This window comes from Myotis myotis, unplaced genomic scaffold, assembly GCF_014108235.1.
Source record: "Myotis myotis isolate mMyoMyo1 unplaced genomic scaffold, mMyoMyo1.p scaffold_m19_p_7, whole genome shotgun sequence".
NCBI lineage: Eukaryota > Metazoa > Chordata > Mammalia > Chiroptera > Vespertilionidae > Myotis > Myotis myotis.
The window spans coordinates 82,453,667-82,470,703 of NW_023416379.1; the positions used below are offsets into that span (position 1 = coordinate 82,453,667).

General features: G+C 44.3%; 1 protein-coding gene across 5 annotated transcripts in view; it reads left to right on the forward strand.

Annotated features, from left to right (window-relative positions):
* ADGRF5 (adhesion G protein-coupled receptor F5) overlaps nt 1-11,929 on the forward strand; it is a 105,105-nt gene extending 93,176 nt beyond the window's left edge. For 4 of the 5 annotated variants that reach the window (XM_036317030.1, XM_036317029.1, XM_036317033.1 and 1 more), the window contains 7 exons: nt 703-911; nt 2,855-3,031; nt 4,783-6,174; nt 7,437-7,478; nt 7,577-7,636; nt 8,248-8,332; nt 10,184-11,929. In XM_036317030.1, the coding sequence (XP_036172923.1) occupies nt 703-911; nt 2,855-3,031; nt 4,783-6,174; nt 7,437-7,478; nt 7,577-7,636; nt 8,248-8,332; nt 10,184-10,263 (2,045 nt within the window). In that variant the 3' untranslated portion in view covers nt 10,264-11,929. Of the gene's footprint in view, nt 1-702; nt 912-2,854; nt 3,032-4,782; nt 6,175-7,436; nt 7,479-7,576; nt 7,637-8,247; nt 8,333-9,492; nt 9,560-10,183 lie in introns of all 5 variants that reach the window. The other variant, XM_036317031.1, reaches the window with a different exon arrangement.
* The last annotated feature ends 5,108 nt before the right edge of the window (nt 11,930-17,037 follow it).

Sequence of the window (17,037 nt, forward strand, 5' to 3'; positions counted from 1 at the left end):
GGGGGTTTGAAAAGAAATAAGCCACGTTTCCTAGCTCCATGCTCAGGGAGAGATAGATGTGGTCAAGAATATAAGTGCTAAGCTAGAGACTTTGTGGGTGGCCAGAGAGGCTGCCTGCTGATAGATAGGTGGGGAGGAAGTGATCAAGAAAGTCGTGCAGATGAAGTCATATTTCAGCTGAGTCTGGGAGGCTACCCACTGCACAGGGCAGACACGTGCCTGAATTCCAGCTGGAGGGATTCTGATTTACTTGGGCTGTAGTGAGCCTGGATGTTGGTATTTTCCGAGCTCTCCAGGTGATTCTAAGATGTCAGAGTTGAGAATCCCTTGGGTGAAGGCATTATATCTCTATGGCTCCTGGAAACCTGAATATCTCTCATTTGGCTGAGCCTATATTAAGCTCTCATTATTTTCCATGGCTGAGATAGTCCAGGCAGCAGAGAGAAGTTTCCCGGGCCTGGAGGTGGGAAATAAATCCTGTTAGGAAAAGCAAGTGCAGATTAAAGTCAGACGTGTATGGAAAGCACTAAGAGGCTTTGGAAAGCCAGGGACAAAATAAAGACTGGCTACCTCCAAAAAAGTCACTGAAAGTAAAGGGAAAAATGAATTCAAACATCAAAATTCTACCTGGGCCAGAACCCATTCCCACTTCCTTTTCTCCTCCTCTCAGTTGTCCCTTTTATCTCCACGTTTCCAATGCAGGAGAAAACATCACATGTCGAGATCCCATAATAGGTGTGGGGGAGCCTGGGAAAGTGATCCCGAAGCTCTGCCGGTTCTCGAACCTGTCCAGCAGCCCCGCGAGTCCTGTTGGTGGGGTGGTGACCTACAAATGTGTGGGCTCCCAATGGGAGGTGAAGAAAAGCGACTGCATCTCTGCCCCAATAAACAGTCTGCTCCAGCTGGCCAAGGTGATCCTCAAACCTTTGACTCTGAGGTCTTCGTGGGGTCATCTGTCTTGCTTACCATGTCTCAGCACTAAGGAAAACGGGCTTTGGGCTGGTTTGTGTTGCTCTCAAAACTACTTTTATTTGTTTCTTTCCAAAAAAAAGGACAAACCGAGATATGCTTAAAAATTGGTTTAAATACAAATATGGAGGTAACAAAATATGTGTTTTGCTTTAAAAACAGCCATATACCTTTACTTTATCTTCTCAGTACCTTCTATTTGTTGCCTGCAAGGGGTGGGTAGTATTATCCTCACTACCAGCTGTCCTTTGAATAATTTTTATATTAAGCAAATAGCTCTAATCTTTTAAGAAAGAAGAGCAACATAAATAAATAAGATTGACAATTGCAAAAAAAAAGTTGGGCTTTATACTTTTACAGGTCTGAGATTTCCTCAATCCTTAGAGGTAACCAGTAGTTACAGAAGAAGGGACTAGCTTACTTCTCTTACCTAGAATAGAGGTTACTGTCATGTAGTAAGGGAAAATCCCTTTCTTTCCATCAAAATAGATAAATGCCACCTCATACTTAAGTCATTGAAAGTTAGAGACTCCTAAAATTCCATGAGTTACAATAAATAAATACTGATGAGGCAACTAGTGGGGTTATAGCAGATGGTGACATCTTCGGACAGCTGGTTCCAAATTCTGTCACCCTTGGAGGGAGAATTGAGGAAAAGAGGTGATATTAACTTATGTTTTATCTGGTTCTCCTCTTGTCTTATACCAAATTCATTAAAAATATCTACTATGTACAAAACATTATTATAGATGCTATCAGGGTAAAGAGGCCAAATCTGATTTGATAGATAACATGACATTAAATATACATTAATTTTGGTTAGGATAATCGGGAAGTGCTGCTTGAAAAACTTGGCATCTGAGTTGGACCATGATGGACAAAGCATTGGAGATATAAATTATCCTAATTGAGGAAGATAGAAAGTATAATTTGGACTCAACATTGGGCCATGGTACCAATTCTAGATACTTAGATACATTGTCAATATAAAAGAGGCATGCTGGCCTATCACATTCCATTGATTTATCCATTCAACATATACTGTTGAAAACCTACTGTGTACCAAGTCAGATGACTGTACTATGTTAGATATTATGGGATATGAGAAGAACAAAAAGAAATATAACATATTTTTCACATTGTTAAGGAGCTTATATTTAATTAGAGACATTGAAATTAGAATACAAGATGACTTTCATAAAAATATCACAAATGTGAAGTATACTAAGTAAGATGAATACTTATGCATTCAAAGGAATAAATTTCTGTGTTGGAACACTCATCAAAGTTCTTCTCTATGAAGAACTAACCTGAGTTAATTAACCTGAGTTAATTCTTTAATTTTAAGTATGAGTTAGATAGAAAACACAAGTGTGATGATTACAGATAGGGTGACAATATCATTTATCATAGAAACCAGGACACTTTTAGAAAATAAAAGAGGGTCTGTTAATAATTACATGGTGAGAGAAGTTATATACCAGAACTGTTCCAGGAAAATTGGGACAGTCACCCAACAGAGGAAATGATTATAAAAAGGAAAGAGTAGCCAATGTGCTTCCATACGGACCATCTAAGTATCAGTTTCATTCAACTTTAATCTAGTTCTCTAACAATCACGCCTCCTTTTATTTTCTCAATCAGTCATCAGGTTGACATATGTTTTTCCGTTCTCCCATGTGTGAGGTCTTACGTAATATTCCATTCTGAAGGGCACACACAGTTTAAAAGAAAAATAAGTTATTTTATGAGATATACTCTTGGGTATGGATAAAACAGGAAACTAAGGATAGGAAAGATTTTGTCATGGACGGATCAGCATGATCTAATGACCGAACTGATTGACAAGTGTTTTGTTGGTTTGTGTTGGCTTTTGTGTTGGTAGGCTTTGAGCAAGAGCCCCTCTCAGGACAAGAAGCTGCCTACATACCTGAAGGACCTTTCTGTCAGCACAGACAAGGTGGCACATGAAGTCAGTTCTCCGGGGAACCTGGGAGCCATTGTCAACATCCTTGATTTGCTCTCAACAGTTCCGATCCAAGTGAATTCAGAAATGATGACGGTGAGTTTGTTTAAGCCTTGCAGGAGTTTGGAGGTCTTGTCTTTTCACCCCTCAAGACTTGTGGTCAAGAGAGATAACACCTCCCCATTATAGCTTCTTCTCTGTCATTTCCAGAGCAGTGTCCTAGTTATGAGAGTCACATAACATGCTCTGCCACCTATGGCTTTTAGGATATCAGGGGGTTCCCTATTTTCCTTTTGGGACTTTAAGAAGATTTCTTTAGTGAATCTCTGCTTTAATATCTTCATTAAAATAGAATGAATTGTTACCTTCTATCTAGAAAAAGTAGGAATTAAAGGCTTTCAGAATTGGATGTTCAAAGGTCTAGCACTAAACATGAACTTTGAAGCAGTCAGGGTTCTGGGAGAAAAGAGAATTCACCCGCAAGAATGCTGATGAAGAGACTTGAATGAAAGGTTGTTTCAAGACATAAAGCCAGGATTTAAAAAGGGGGCGGGGGGCAGGGTGAGGTATTCAGAGACCAGCAACATTTAGGAGCCATTACTATCCCTGGGACTAAAGGAGAAAGAGGACACAGTGTACCCACAGCTGAGTGAGAGCTGAATCCCTGGATGAGGGCTCACTCAGCAAGAGCTATAGTCTCAGAGGGACATAGCTATTGCCAAGATGTGCTTAGATGGTGTGGATGGGGGAGTGGGGTATGGTGGGTCATAGAAAAAATGTTGAAATCTATTTCAACTTTTTCTTCTCCCACCATCTCGTCCCCTGCCAGTGCTTCCCACTGGCCAAACCCAACCAGGGATTTCCTAGGGCTGCTATTCCAAATTGCCACAAACTGGGTGGCTTACAATGACAGAATTTTTTTCTTCCAGGGTTTTCAAGGATAGAAGTCCAAACTCAAGGTGTCTGCAGGGCCATGTTCCCTCTGAAGGCTCCAGGGGAGGAGAGTCTTTCCTTACCTCTTCCAGATTCTAATAGTGCTAGGCTCTTGTTGGCTTGTGGCTGCCTCCTTCTAATCTCTGACTTGCTCTTCACAAGACCTTCTGTCCTCCATTTATCTTCTCCTTTTCTATTTCTTATATGGATAATTGTCATTGGATTTAGGGCTCACCTAGGTAATCCAGGATGGTTTCCTCTCAAGATCCTTACCTAAATTACATCTTTGAAGACCCTTTCTCCAGATAAGGTCACATTCACAGGGTCTGTGTATGGAGCATGTCATTTTGGGGGCCACTAGTCGACTAACTATAGGGCTCATAGTTTCAGAGAACAAACGTTTAAAAAGGGTAGAGAGATTATATTGAGAGAAGGCACACATAGAAAATGACAAGCCCGAGTTTATGAGAGAGAGAATCAAAATGTTTAGCAAAAAAAGAAAGATGCTTTTGACAACAACAGCATTGCTCATTTGATGCTCAGCATATGAGAGGGTCTTTTGTGACTACCTTGTGGGTGAAATGCCAGCCACCAAAAAGCCTTTACAAGCTTGAGGTTAAAGATAAAATAAAACAATTAATGAAGCTCTCTGCCAGCCTACTGAATTGGCCTTAGTGGGTGGTTCTCACTATCACTTTTGCTGAATCTTTAACTAAGTCTCACTGTCTTGGAGACCAACCCATCCTCTACTAACTCCCTGCCATAAGAAGGTGGGTCCCAGGTCCCCACAGCCGATGATGCCTCCTTTTCCTCTTACCTGTACTCACTCAATCAGCTTCCAAAGAGATGGTATTTTTTCTCTTATATAATGGAAAGAATTGATTTGATTTGATCCCATGTCATGTCAATTACAGAACTTTCTCTCTACGGTCAATGTCATTCTCGACAAGCCCATCCTGAGTACGTGGAAGGTGTTACAACAGCAACAGACCAATCACAGCTCACAGCTACTAGATTCGGTGGAAAGATTTTCCCGAGCATTACGGTCAGAAGATAGCGCCGTTTTGCCCATCTCCCACACTAACGTGCAGATGAGGGGCATGGTAATAAAATCTGGCTCTCCAAAACCCTACAAACAGAGGTTTGTTTTCTCAGACTCCGACCTCTGGGGCAATGTGGCTATTGACGAGTGCCATGTGGAGAACCTGCAGCCAGACACATCTATTGTCACCGTGGCTTTCCCAACTCTCAAAACCATCCTCGCCCAGGATACTCAGGGGAAGAATTTTGCCAACAGCTTAGTGATGACAACCACTGTCAGCCACAAAATAACTGCTCCGTTCAGGATTTCAATGACTTTTAAGAACAACAAGTCCTTAGGTGGGAAACCACAATGTGTCTTCTGGAACTTCAGCCTCGCCAACTATACAGGAGGGTGGGATAGCAGTGGGTGCTATACGAAAGTCGATGGGGACAGTGTCGTGTGCAGCTGTGACCACCTAACATCATTCTCCATCCTCATGTCTCCTGACTCCCCGGACCCTGATTCTCTCCTGAAAATACTGCTGGATATCATTTCCTACATTGGGTTGTGCTTTTCCATCCTGAGCTTAGCAGCCTGTCTAGTTGTGGAAGCTGTGGTGTGGAAGTCAGTGACCAAGAATCGGACTTCCTATATGCGTCACATCTGCATAGTGAACATTGCAGCCTCCCTTCTGGTTGCTGACGTCTGGTTCATTGTGGCCTCCACCATCCGGGACCATCACTACGTACTCAATGAGACAGCTTGTGTGGCTGCCACCTTCTTCATCCACTTCTTCTACCTCAGCGTCTTTTTCTGGATGCTGACTCTGGGCCTCATGCTCTTCTACCGCCTGGTTTTCATCCTGCATGATTCAAGCAAATCCATTCAGAAGGTTATTGCATTTTCTCTCGGCTATGGCTGCCCTCTTATCATCTCAGTCATCACAGTGGGTGCCACTCAGCCTAGGGAAGTCTACACGCGGAAGAATGCCTGTTGGCTCAACTGGGAGGATACCAAGGCTCTGTTGGCCTTCGTCATCCCAGCGCTGATCATCGTGGTGGTAAACATGACCATCACGGTTGTGGTCATCACCAAGATCCTGAGACCTTCCATTGGAGACAAGCCCAACAAGCAGGAGAAGAACAGCCTGTTTCAGATCACCAAGAGCATTGGGGTCCTCACGCCACTCTTGGGGCTCACCTGGGGTTTTGGCCTCGCCACTGTGTTCCAGGGAAGCAGTGCTGTGTTCCATATTGTGTTTACCCTCCTCAATGCCTTCCAGGTAAGTTCTGAAGTGCCAGCCTTGCAGGAAGTATCTAGGCAGGTGGGACAAATTAATGATAGAAACACAAACAGGAGTGGGAATGGGGAAGGATTTTAGTTCAGAGGAGGACCTAGCCCTAAAGAGCAGTAATCACAAGAACTTAACAAGGTAGAAAGGACACGTTCCTCTGTTCCCATGGAACCTCATACCTCTTATCACCTGCATTATAATTTAGTTGCACATGTGACTCTCTTCTAAATGCCCTGGTAGTACAAGTAGGAGGAGAGTCCCTTCCCGACACTGGATTTTGCTATTTACCCAACATTGTCTTGATGCCATCTATTATCTCCTAAAAGAAAAAATCCTCTATATAACCAAGTAATCGCTCCAGTTAATTGCCACAAGCATTAAATGAGATCGCTCTTTGAGAGGTCAGGGACAGCATTGGTCTTATCTATCATTATATACCTAGTACCTAAAAATGACCTTGGCCCAAACTATGTGCTGAAAAATAACCATTTGACAAATGAAATGAATGTTATGCACCACATAGAATGTTCTCGGGAAGCACTTGCTGAAGAACAAAAGAATGAGTGTCTTACGTAAGGTGGACATTTTGTTCTATTAAGCTAAAATGGAAAAGACGCCCTCTTTGTTCTCTTGCAGTGCATAACTCATTATAACACAAGCCGGTAGGTTAGAAAAGCTTCAGCCGAGGTACAGACAACAAGCCTTTGGAGCACAAGGAAGGAAATGCTTAATTCTGATCTCACGAGTGGGTGGGTAGGAAACACAGGCCCCCATGAGCTGGTGAGGAGGTAGGAGGTCTGGAGGTGAAGTTGAGACAACACCCCGGATGCAAATTCTAATTTCTGCTAATGGGCCCAAGACTCCAAATTATAGGGCTCATGTCTGATGACATTTATGATATGCCTTGACTAGAAGTAAATGATTATTCCACTCCATGGCTCAGGCCCTCATCATACTATGTGAGGGCTGCTGTAGGCATAAGAGGTATGTCTAATAGCATAACCAACAGGACCTCCACTTCACAATTGGGGGAAATTAAGGAAATAGAAAATACCCTGATAACATAAAACATTTAAAGTCCCTTGGTGTGGACCTACTGCATCTCTTTTAACATCATGTACTAGGCTCACTCCATAAACACAGGTGTGGGAAGAGGTAGTACAAATTCAATGCCAGGTTAGCAATACTTCCTATTTTGCTGAACAATAGAATATTAGTGAAATGCACTTCTTCACAATTCTTTTTTTCAGGGACTATTCATTCTGCTCTTTGGGTGCCTCTGGGACCAGAAGGTAAGAACATGACAATTTCATGCTCCTGGAAAAGTCTGAGGTGCTCATGGCAAGTAGAATTTATGATGGCTTTTTGTTGTTGTTGTTAAACAATGCAGGTACAGGAAGCTTTGCTGAAAAAGTTTTCTCTGTCAAGATGGTCTTCACAGCACTCAAAGGTAACTCTTTCCTTTGTAGAGACTTTTGAAAACCCTTCTCTCTCCACAACTAGTTTTGGCATAGATGATTCCAATGTTTTTGCTTCTCGCCTGATTCAACCTATTACACACGCTATGGAACTATCATTAAGATGCTGTCCCCACATCTTTAAACAGGGGACAAATAGCACAGATAATGTCAACTGGAGGTTAAAATCAAATTTCAATGAGAAATAAACAAGGAGCGTCTGATGAAACTCAGGGCTGTAGAAAACACAATTTGAGGAATAATGATGAATAGAATTTTCTATAATTTGTTTTGGAAAATAACAATTGCACTCAAATATATTTCCCTGTTTACATATGTCAGAAGATACTAAACTCTATGACAATAAAAAAAATCTCAAAGTTATTTTTCTAATACCGGTGATGATATTCCAGGTCTCACGGGGCTCCCACTTGACTGGTTTTAAGGAGAAATTCATGCTTATCCCTGCTCTCACCTTGAAGTGGGATGAGAGCTATTCAGACAATGACCACTAGAGGGCAGCAAATGAATGAATCTGACTAGAGAAAGCAGGGCCTCGGTCTGACACATTTGCATGTAATTGTCTTTTTTTTCTCGTTTCTAGTCAACATCCCTAGGTTCCTCGACACCTGTATTTTCTATGAGTTCTCCGATATCAAGAAGATTTAACAATTTGTTTGGTAAAACAGGTAGGTAGTGACCCCTAGGTGCTCCCTGGGTTGACCCAAACAAATTGCCCTGATGGGGAGATTCAAACCCCTGCTTTCCCAGTCCTCACTTCATGACATTTACAATGCCCTCATTGGGGGCAGAGGTTAAATACAGGAACTTGCTTAGATTTTCCCCAAACCACCAGGAGGCTGGTACAGAAGGTAGCTTCCTTCAGTGGAACAACTAATAACTTATGAGGAATAAGATTTGGAGAACCTAGAAAAGCCTGCAGACAGCTGTCTGTCAAACGGGTATCAACCCTAACAATGGGGATGGAAACTGCCCGCCTTGTCAAACACTGACCACCCTTCTATTCCTGTGAAATGCGACCAGGTGGGTCATGTTTCCGGGCTGTGGTGCAGCAAAGAATATGTTCAGAAAAGCATGTTATAGAAGCCCATGCTCCGGGTTCCTTTTTTTTTTTTTGAAAGTGCATGTTTTACACATTGCCATTTATGAAATTACGCATACATATAAGAGGGATCCCCAAGTCAGCTATGCTATCCGAAACATGCACAGGTAAGTGTCCACCTTGGAGGCACACAATAAATAATATTAATGGCTTTGGGCAATGAGTCTCAGCTGTTTGAAACTCTGTGCCACGCCGCTACGGTCTCCGTGAAAATAAGCAGCGCAGTTCCTTTCAGCTTCTTGAAGCCAACCAGGTCTCACACATGTGGAATCTAGAGTCGTGTCGATGTTCCAGAGCAAGGCTTTTCGTTGTTAGAACTCCAGAGGACTTGGTGTTTCGGGTTTTAGTTTGAGGCATTACACGGAACTGGAGGGCGCTGGCTTTTGATTTTGAAGGTCACGGATTGGACCTGCTGAGAAGGGACCCTCAGGGTGTGTTAGCACTGTTACACTTGACCATCACTGTTGCTGGGATGTGTTTGCCCTTTGCATTAAAGGGAAACTGGTGAAAAGTCTATGAAATGATCCCACATAACATGGAAGGCCAAGAAAAGCTGTCCGTTATTTCTGAATCACACAGACAAAAGTTGGAGTTGGAGCTGTTTCCAAGGTCCCAGGGCCTGGGATTCCCCGTCATTGCACTTGGTAGCCTCTCGGGTCATAAATGCAGCTCCGATGACCTCGTTGAGGGGTTCATAATCACTGTGACTTTGGTTTATGTTGCCAGCAGCCCCACAGGGGCCCCCAAGCAGTGATGGAAACCTTGTTAGCAGTGGCAGTTCACCAATCTGATGGTAGGGTGGCCACTGTGTCCCTTCCCTTGCTCGACACATGTCCCCCACTCTCCCTGTGCTTCGTCCCGGCTTCCTGCTGACACAGCCTGTGTGGTGGCTCCGGGTCCCCTCCCTGCTGCACTCGCTCTCAGCACTTCTGTTAGCATCCCCTGACTTCTCCTCTTTCCTGGTCTTGCCTTTTCTTCCCCTGTAGTTTTCTCTTTTCTTTCCATCTCTCCCTTCCCCCATCACCTTCAATTCAGCTTACAGACCCTTCCCAAGAGCTTCCCCAAGTCACCCCAATCCAAGGGGACCAGGGGGTTCCCTCCTATGGATGTCCCATGCATGTGGTGGCATGCGGAGGGCTGCCCATGTGGAGACTCTCTGTCCTTTGTAGAAATCTGGCTGCTGGTGTGATGGGAAGTAGTTAGTGCTTGTCTTGTCGGCTGCCTCGCACGCTTGAGAATGACAGATTTGTCTGTTCTCAGGCACTTGAGGAGGGCGGGCATGGGTTTGATTCTGGCACGGCGGGCTTACCTGGCTCTTGGACTAGAGCTCCCCTTCGGGCCTTTAGAAGAAGCCCCCCACCCCTTCCGTGATCGCCCAGGCTGGTCTTTTGGGCTAAGCTGCTGTTCTGTGTTTCAGGAACCTACAATGTTTCCACCCCGGAAACAACCAGCTCATCCTTGGAAAACACATCCAGTGCTTATTCGTTGCTCAACTAAGAACAAGAGAATCCAACCCATGTGACTCTTGGGAACAGTGGCTGTGCTCTGAGAAAGAGATATTTTCAAAGCCCTGGGAAACACATTCTCTCCACAGGCTTCTGGGAGCTGATGCCGAAGAGACCTTTTCAGTAGGGAAGAGCCTTTCTTGTGTAAAGAGGGACAAAAAGTAATTGTTCCATTTCTTTTGCTGCCCCACCCCCACCCTTTGTGTGATACCAAATGTGTATAGTATTTAAGTGAAACTCAACTTTCCCAAAGCCCAACTATCTGTCTATATTGTAAAATAGAATTTCAAAGAGACATTTTCACTCTTCACATGTTGGCCACAAAGATAAGCTTTCATTAAAATAAGATGTAATAATGCTAGTACCTAGGAAATACTTTAGTGGATTCAAGAAAGGAAGGAAAAGAAGGAAAGAAGGAAGGAAGGAAGGAAGGAAGGAAGGAAGGAAGGAAGGAAGGAAGGAAGGAAGGAAGGAAGGAAGGGAAAAATAGAGAGAAACAACATTAAGAACCACATTTTAAGATTTCCATGTTCATGATCCAACACAATTGCTAGACAATACAACACTGAGAATTAAGAGGTGGCTCAAAAATGGAAACTAAAAGAAAGCCATGGAAAAAGTTTAATACCTCCCTGGTATTTTCTTAGCAAAGAGAAGGGGGAAAAAGAAGTGGGGGGGAAATAGAGAGTAAATTACATCATCAGGATTCTTTCAAGTGGATAATAATATTGACCAGAAATTGCATGGGAGGAGACATGATCCTACATATCTAGTTTTTTTGCATTTAAGGTTTGAGCTAAGTGGAATGAATATGCAAAGGAAGTGTGATAAGCATCCTTTATCTGATCCAAGCAAGACCAACTGCTGATTATATTTTTATAGTTTATAGTTTTTTTTTATAGCTTATCAGAAAAGCTTTATGTTTTGGTTTGTTCCACATTTTGAAAGCAAAAGAAAAAAAAATGCGTATTTTTTTTATCCATTAATTGCCAAATGTGATACATTGCGCTGCAAACAGATCCCAACTGTCATATATTATATGGAACGGCTTCCAGGTACTTCTCTGCGCATGACAGACTAGATTTTAATGACCTACGGCACTGTATATCACTGTCGTTGCCACTGCGGACCTAGTGGGCTTTGGTGTGTTGTGCGGCTCTCTATGTATTAGCGCTCTCAGTCTTTAAGTCTCCAGACCAATATACATGTAGAGCTCTGTACAGTGTAACTTGTGTTCATTCCAACCACTTGGAAATCTTCCGGAAAGTTCTACCGCTGCCTAGTCCAAGCTCTCACTGGCACGTCCCCTTGATGAACAGATGGTGGAGGTTTCCCCAAGAATTGGATTATTTGTGATTTGTGTGTGTCCGTGCCTTTCATACAAATACAAATATTTATTAAATTTGCATCCGTATTAAAGTGAGCCATGTGCTGCAGCTACAGCAACCATATATTCCAACCAAAGTCATCATGAGACAATAAAATGTGGGACTACCTGGGAAATGGGGGCCAGGCGCTCCTCATTCAGACCAAGGACCTGCCCACCAGGAAGATAGGACAAAAGGGGCTGAATGCAACAACCATTAGTTTATCAAGGTTCGAAAGAGTTTTCTTTTAAAATTTTAACTCATTAAAAATCTCTTTCTTTTAATTCTAAAGTTTACTCTGGCTTTCTTTTCTTCATGGGGAGTGCTGGGGGGGAGGGCAGGTGGAACAGATTGAAATATTAACAATGTTAAAAGTAAATGAACTCTTTATTTCTACATATTCACGAATGGCCTAGACATGACTCCCACGTTTGCTGAAAGTTGCCACTGCATTATTCCAACTGAACAGTTCATTTTTTAAAGCCCCTAAGGGAAATGATCCTTAGGCTACAACGTTCTCCAGGGCGTAATCAACTGTGGGCAGAGCTCAGCACTGAGAAGGTGGAGGACCTGCTGAAGTAGAATTAGACATTAGGGAAAGATTGGCTTTAGCTGATCGGGTGCCTGGGGTTTTATCAGGGAGAACAGAGGCAGGGTTACAGCACAGTGTTAGCAAGGCCGTCTTGACACGACCAGCCAAGGAAAGCAGAGAGCTGGGGAGAAGGCTGTGGTTCCCATGTTCAAAAACACAATGGGACCAGAAACACTGAGTTCCAGCCCCTTCTGTAGGGCTCCTTTGGGAATCATTGAGTTTGACGTTGTGAAAGGAACCTCTGTAATGGCAGGAATCTTTGGCAGCGTTCCATAAAATGTGCATCTGGCCATCTGCCCACATTCGTTAACTGAGGCACGTTCCCTTACTACATACTTGAGTGCGCGCGCGCGCGCACACACACACACACACACACACACACACACACACCACCCGAGGCGTGCATGTGCTTCCCACCTCATGAGCCATAGCACTGGATGCAAATTCCAGAAAAGCTATGTAAACAAAAAGTTGGAGAAATAATTTTTGCTTTTCTCTCCCACCTGCAAGATACATAGTTCAAGCCCTGCTCTTGGCCAAGAGTATCCTAAACTGAGCAGTAGAATTCAAAGCCATAAAGGAGCGCACCCATGAATCTGTAATCTGTAATTGTATAAAAGTGAGCAATTGGTGACATTGGTTAACAAAATTATTCAGGTCTCAGGTGCACAATTCCACACACATCATCTGTACACTGTATTTATTGTGTGTTCACCACCCCAAGTCAAGTCTCCATCCATCACCAGGTATCACCCATACCCTCCTTCACCTCCCCCCATCCCCATCACGTCACCTCTTGAATGAGTCACATGTTCACCGTCCTTTCCCCTGTTTCTTATTGTTTGTGTGGACAAAGAAGGGAATGAAGCATTCATGGATTGTTCAGGAGTAGGTTGCTCGGGTCAGAAATGAACACAGTGGGAAATCACAACCTTTTGTTGTTTGTGTAAAGAACTTCAGAGGGGCTTGTGTTGGAAGGTTAAAGAAAAAGTTATAAAGAGAAGAGAAAGATTATCGCAACCAGTACGTGCAGATGCAGGGGCGGAGTTATTCTGAGGGGAGTAGAACAGGAAGTCACAACCATTTGAGAAGAGGAAATTGGGGTGGTCGTGGAAATGCCATGTGGGTGGAATGCGTTTCATTTGTGGCATGTGATGGTAATTTCACGTGGCTTCTGCATCCTGAAGGGGCAGTCAATGACTCAGGACAACAGGAACCGGATTCCCTGAGTGTGCAAAATAGAGGAGGGGCTTATGGTGGATAGTTCTCTCTTAGGTATTTTTTTGAAAGTCAATGAAAATATTGTCTCATCATTTCAAAGATGTTAGCTGTGAAATGAGGTGCTATAGGTTTCTAAAATTAGAATTTAGGATTTAAAATCCTGTCTTAGTGTGCCAGCACACAGTTATGTTTTCCTTTCATGCTTATACCAATAAAATATTTTACAAGAGCTGGTAAAATATCTAAGTTGTCTGCTCTTTTGCCATCTGTTACTGCTGCTGTTTCAGGCATCGTCCCCCATGTCAACCACAGTTTAACTCCATTATCTGATCAGTGAATGATCCCTTACATTTCCCAGGCATGGAAGGGAGAGGAGGGGGCGGTGCCAGAAGCTCAACCACTAAACTCCGTTGACAGACAGCACTGATGCCTTTCCTGGCACCATCCACACCCCGCTCAGCATGTGGAGCCCAGAAGCTCACAGAGGGTTTGTTAAACAGGGGTCCTTGAAGTAAAGCTTTTTAGGACCTAACTCTGTGGGAAACAAGCAAACAAATGTTTGTTGTAACTTTTGTGTGTGGTCTGGCTGGAACCCTCATGGACAGCTGAAACAGAACCCTGGGAGTTGTTGGCCATAGATATTTCCCCAGATCGCCCGTATTCGTTTTCTATTGCTGTGTAGCATATTGCCACAAACTTACAGGCGTACAACAAATTCATTTGTTATTGCACGGTGTCTGTGGGTCAGAAGCCTGGGCATGGCTTAACTGGGTCTTCTGCTCAGGGTCTTACCTGGGAGTCCTCCTCCAAGCTCACTGCTTTCGGGCAGAATTCCATTCCCTCCGCACGCCCTCAGCTCCTACAGGTGTCCTACTGTCTCCTGCCAGGGACCCCTCTCCACAGTAAGCTTCTTTAAAGCCAGTAGGAGAGTTTCTGATTAAATCTCTCTGATCTCTAGATTCTTCTTTAAAGGACTCACCTGATTAGGTCAGGATCATCTAGGATAATCTCCCTTGTGATTAATTCTAGTCAGGTGATTAGGGACCTTAATTACATCTGCAAAATCCCTTCATCTTTGCCTTGTAATGTAATCTACCTGGGTGAGTGATATCATATACACAGGTCCTGCCCACAGTCAAGGGGAGAAGGTTACGCAGGATATTTCATCAGATTGTTTAAACAAACCAACAAAGCGAGGACCCACGCTGCTCTGCAGAATCTGTCTGAGGTGTTAGCTGTGGATATGTGACCTGCAAACATTTATTTATCCATGAAGGTCATCACACCTAGAAGGGTCTCTCTTGCAGGATCAGTAAGGAAGCTCTCACGCTGCAAATATTCTGTCTGCTGAATATGCAAATGTGAAGGATGCCACCTTTCCTAAAGAGATGGCTTGGAAAAGCTCGATTTAACCAGAGGAGAAGAGGCACACCCACTCAGGAGCTGACAGCCTTCCCCAGCATGCTGTGTGCTGGTGGGCCAGGTAGAGCGAGCCCAGGAGCTAATGTGCCCTGGACAGTTAGGCCAGCAGATTAGAGACCTATCCACACTGGTGCCAGCCAGGCTCTGAGCTTTTATACATCTGACTTCCCAGTCCTTAGACATAAAGTCAAAATGCCCCTCTCAACTGGGCACTTCTCACCCTTCAGACCTGCCCATGAAATGCTGCCACCTGCAGCCTGCATTGCCCGCCCACAACTGGCCATGGATCTCTCATGGGGTTAAACCTCTGCCATCATAATATTTGCATGGGTCGGGGCAGCTTGTCTGGAGTTCCCTGCTCATTTGAACAGGTTTTTTTTTTTTTTCTTTGTAAGATGATGTTACATCATTTAGAAGGAAGATGTGCATTTTTGTATTTGGAAGACTTTCCCCCCCTCGCTTTATGGCGTTTATACTTTACTAGTCTAGACAGGGAGAAAAGCATGCTTCCTACAAACACTTTCTAGGAGAGTGACTCTAATGTGAGTCACATTTTTAAAAGTAGGTAAAATCAATTTCAATAATGCATTTTATTTAACCCAATATATCCAAATCATTATTCCAAGATGCAATTAATACACTGACACTGATTCACGAGAGAATTTACATGCTCTTTGGTACTAAACCCAGAGTGTGCTTTACGCTATGGCACACCTCAGCTGTCACAGCCTTGTTTCCATTGCTTAGCAGCCACACGATCCAGAAGCTACTGCACTGGACAACCAGCATTAGAGTACAAACCAGGCTTCCTGCTACTCACAACCGCTGCCTCCTCTACCCTGCCAGCAGGGTGAGAAAATACAGTGAGAACAAGGCCTGCACCACATCACCCAGGCTGGGCTATGCACAGGCTCTGTGCATAGAACCCAGCCCCTCTGAGCCCGCCTGAGAGCCACACTGACAGAAATGCCCCTCGGGGATTGCTGACATGCACAGGGCCTTGGCCCCATAAAATCACAGCTTCACATCTTCCCCAGGAAGGAGGAACTTCCTGGGGATCCCCACCAGCCTTCTGTCCTGGAGGACGAGCTCGCTGTGTCATTCATGTGGCGGGGCACAAAGAGCAGGGCTCCTGTACCAGGCAGATGCCCTTACTCAGTCATGGGACCCTTCTCTAAACTCCTATGGCCCTTGGTTTGCTCATCAGAAAAATAAGGAACATTCTCATCACCACTCAAGGCTCTTGTCAGGCTCACAAAGCAGAGTTTATACAAACATGTTTTGTAAACTATCAAGTGTTGTGCAAATAACAGATTATTTCCACATCTCTGTGAAAGCAGACAGAGGCTGACCCCAGGGGAGCCATGGGGAAGGGACATTAAGCCCCCTTGTCTGTAATGAGGTTCCAGGGCAGTTTAAGGCCAGTGCCTCGGGGTCTTCAGAAGGGCACTGGATCCAAATGACACTGGATCAGGCACTCATGAGGGAGTGAGGGAGTGCTGGAGAAATTGCTGACTTTGAAGATTTCCTTCAAGCTAATTCTGTATGTGATGAGCTGACTTTTCTTACAAGGCCCCAAAGCACATATGTAAATCGGCAGAGTTTTAATAACATTCCCCAAAGAGTAGCCTTCACACTGACCTTTCATGCTTCCCTCTTCCTTGCCTCAGAATGCTGAGTCACCGGTCATGACTCAGCTTCTAGCTACCCCGCCCAGAGGGCACATATCAGATCCCTGTTGCCCAACAGTATAGTCTGAGACCCAGGCCTGTCCCCACCCCAGGTGCCTTCAGCACTCCTCTGATGGGGGTAGGAAGTGGGGTCAGGGAGGGAGCCTGTAACTATATCAGTGCCCTTCAAACTCAAGCCAGGAGACCAGATGGCCCCAGAGGATGAACGTGTGGGGAAGCGGGAAAGCCTCACAATTGTGATTAGTGGGTTCCCAGGGGATATCTACTCTGAGTAATGCCTCTCCAGCACCAAATGGGTCCACATGCAGACTTCCAGGTGCCCCTTTCTTCCAGTGGCACCAGCAGCAGCGTCATTCAAATCCCACTCTGCCCTGGAGACTCTGATCAAATTATCCCTCATCCCTGCAGATGCCAGGAGACTGGAATTGGCCCTTGGACTGGGCTGGTGATCTCGTCACCCTCTCTCTCTGCTC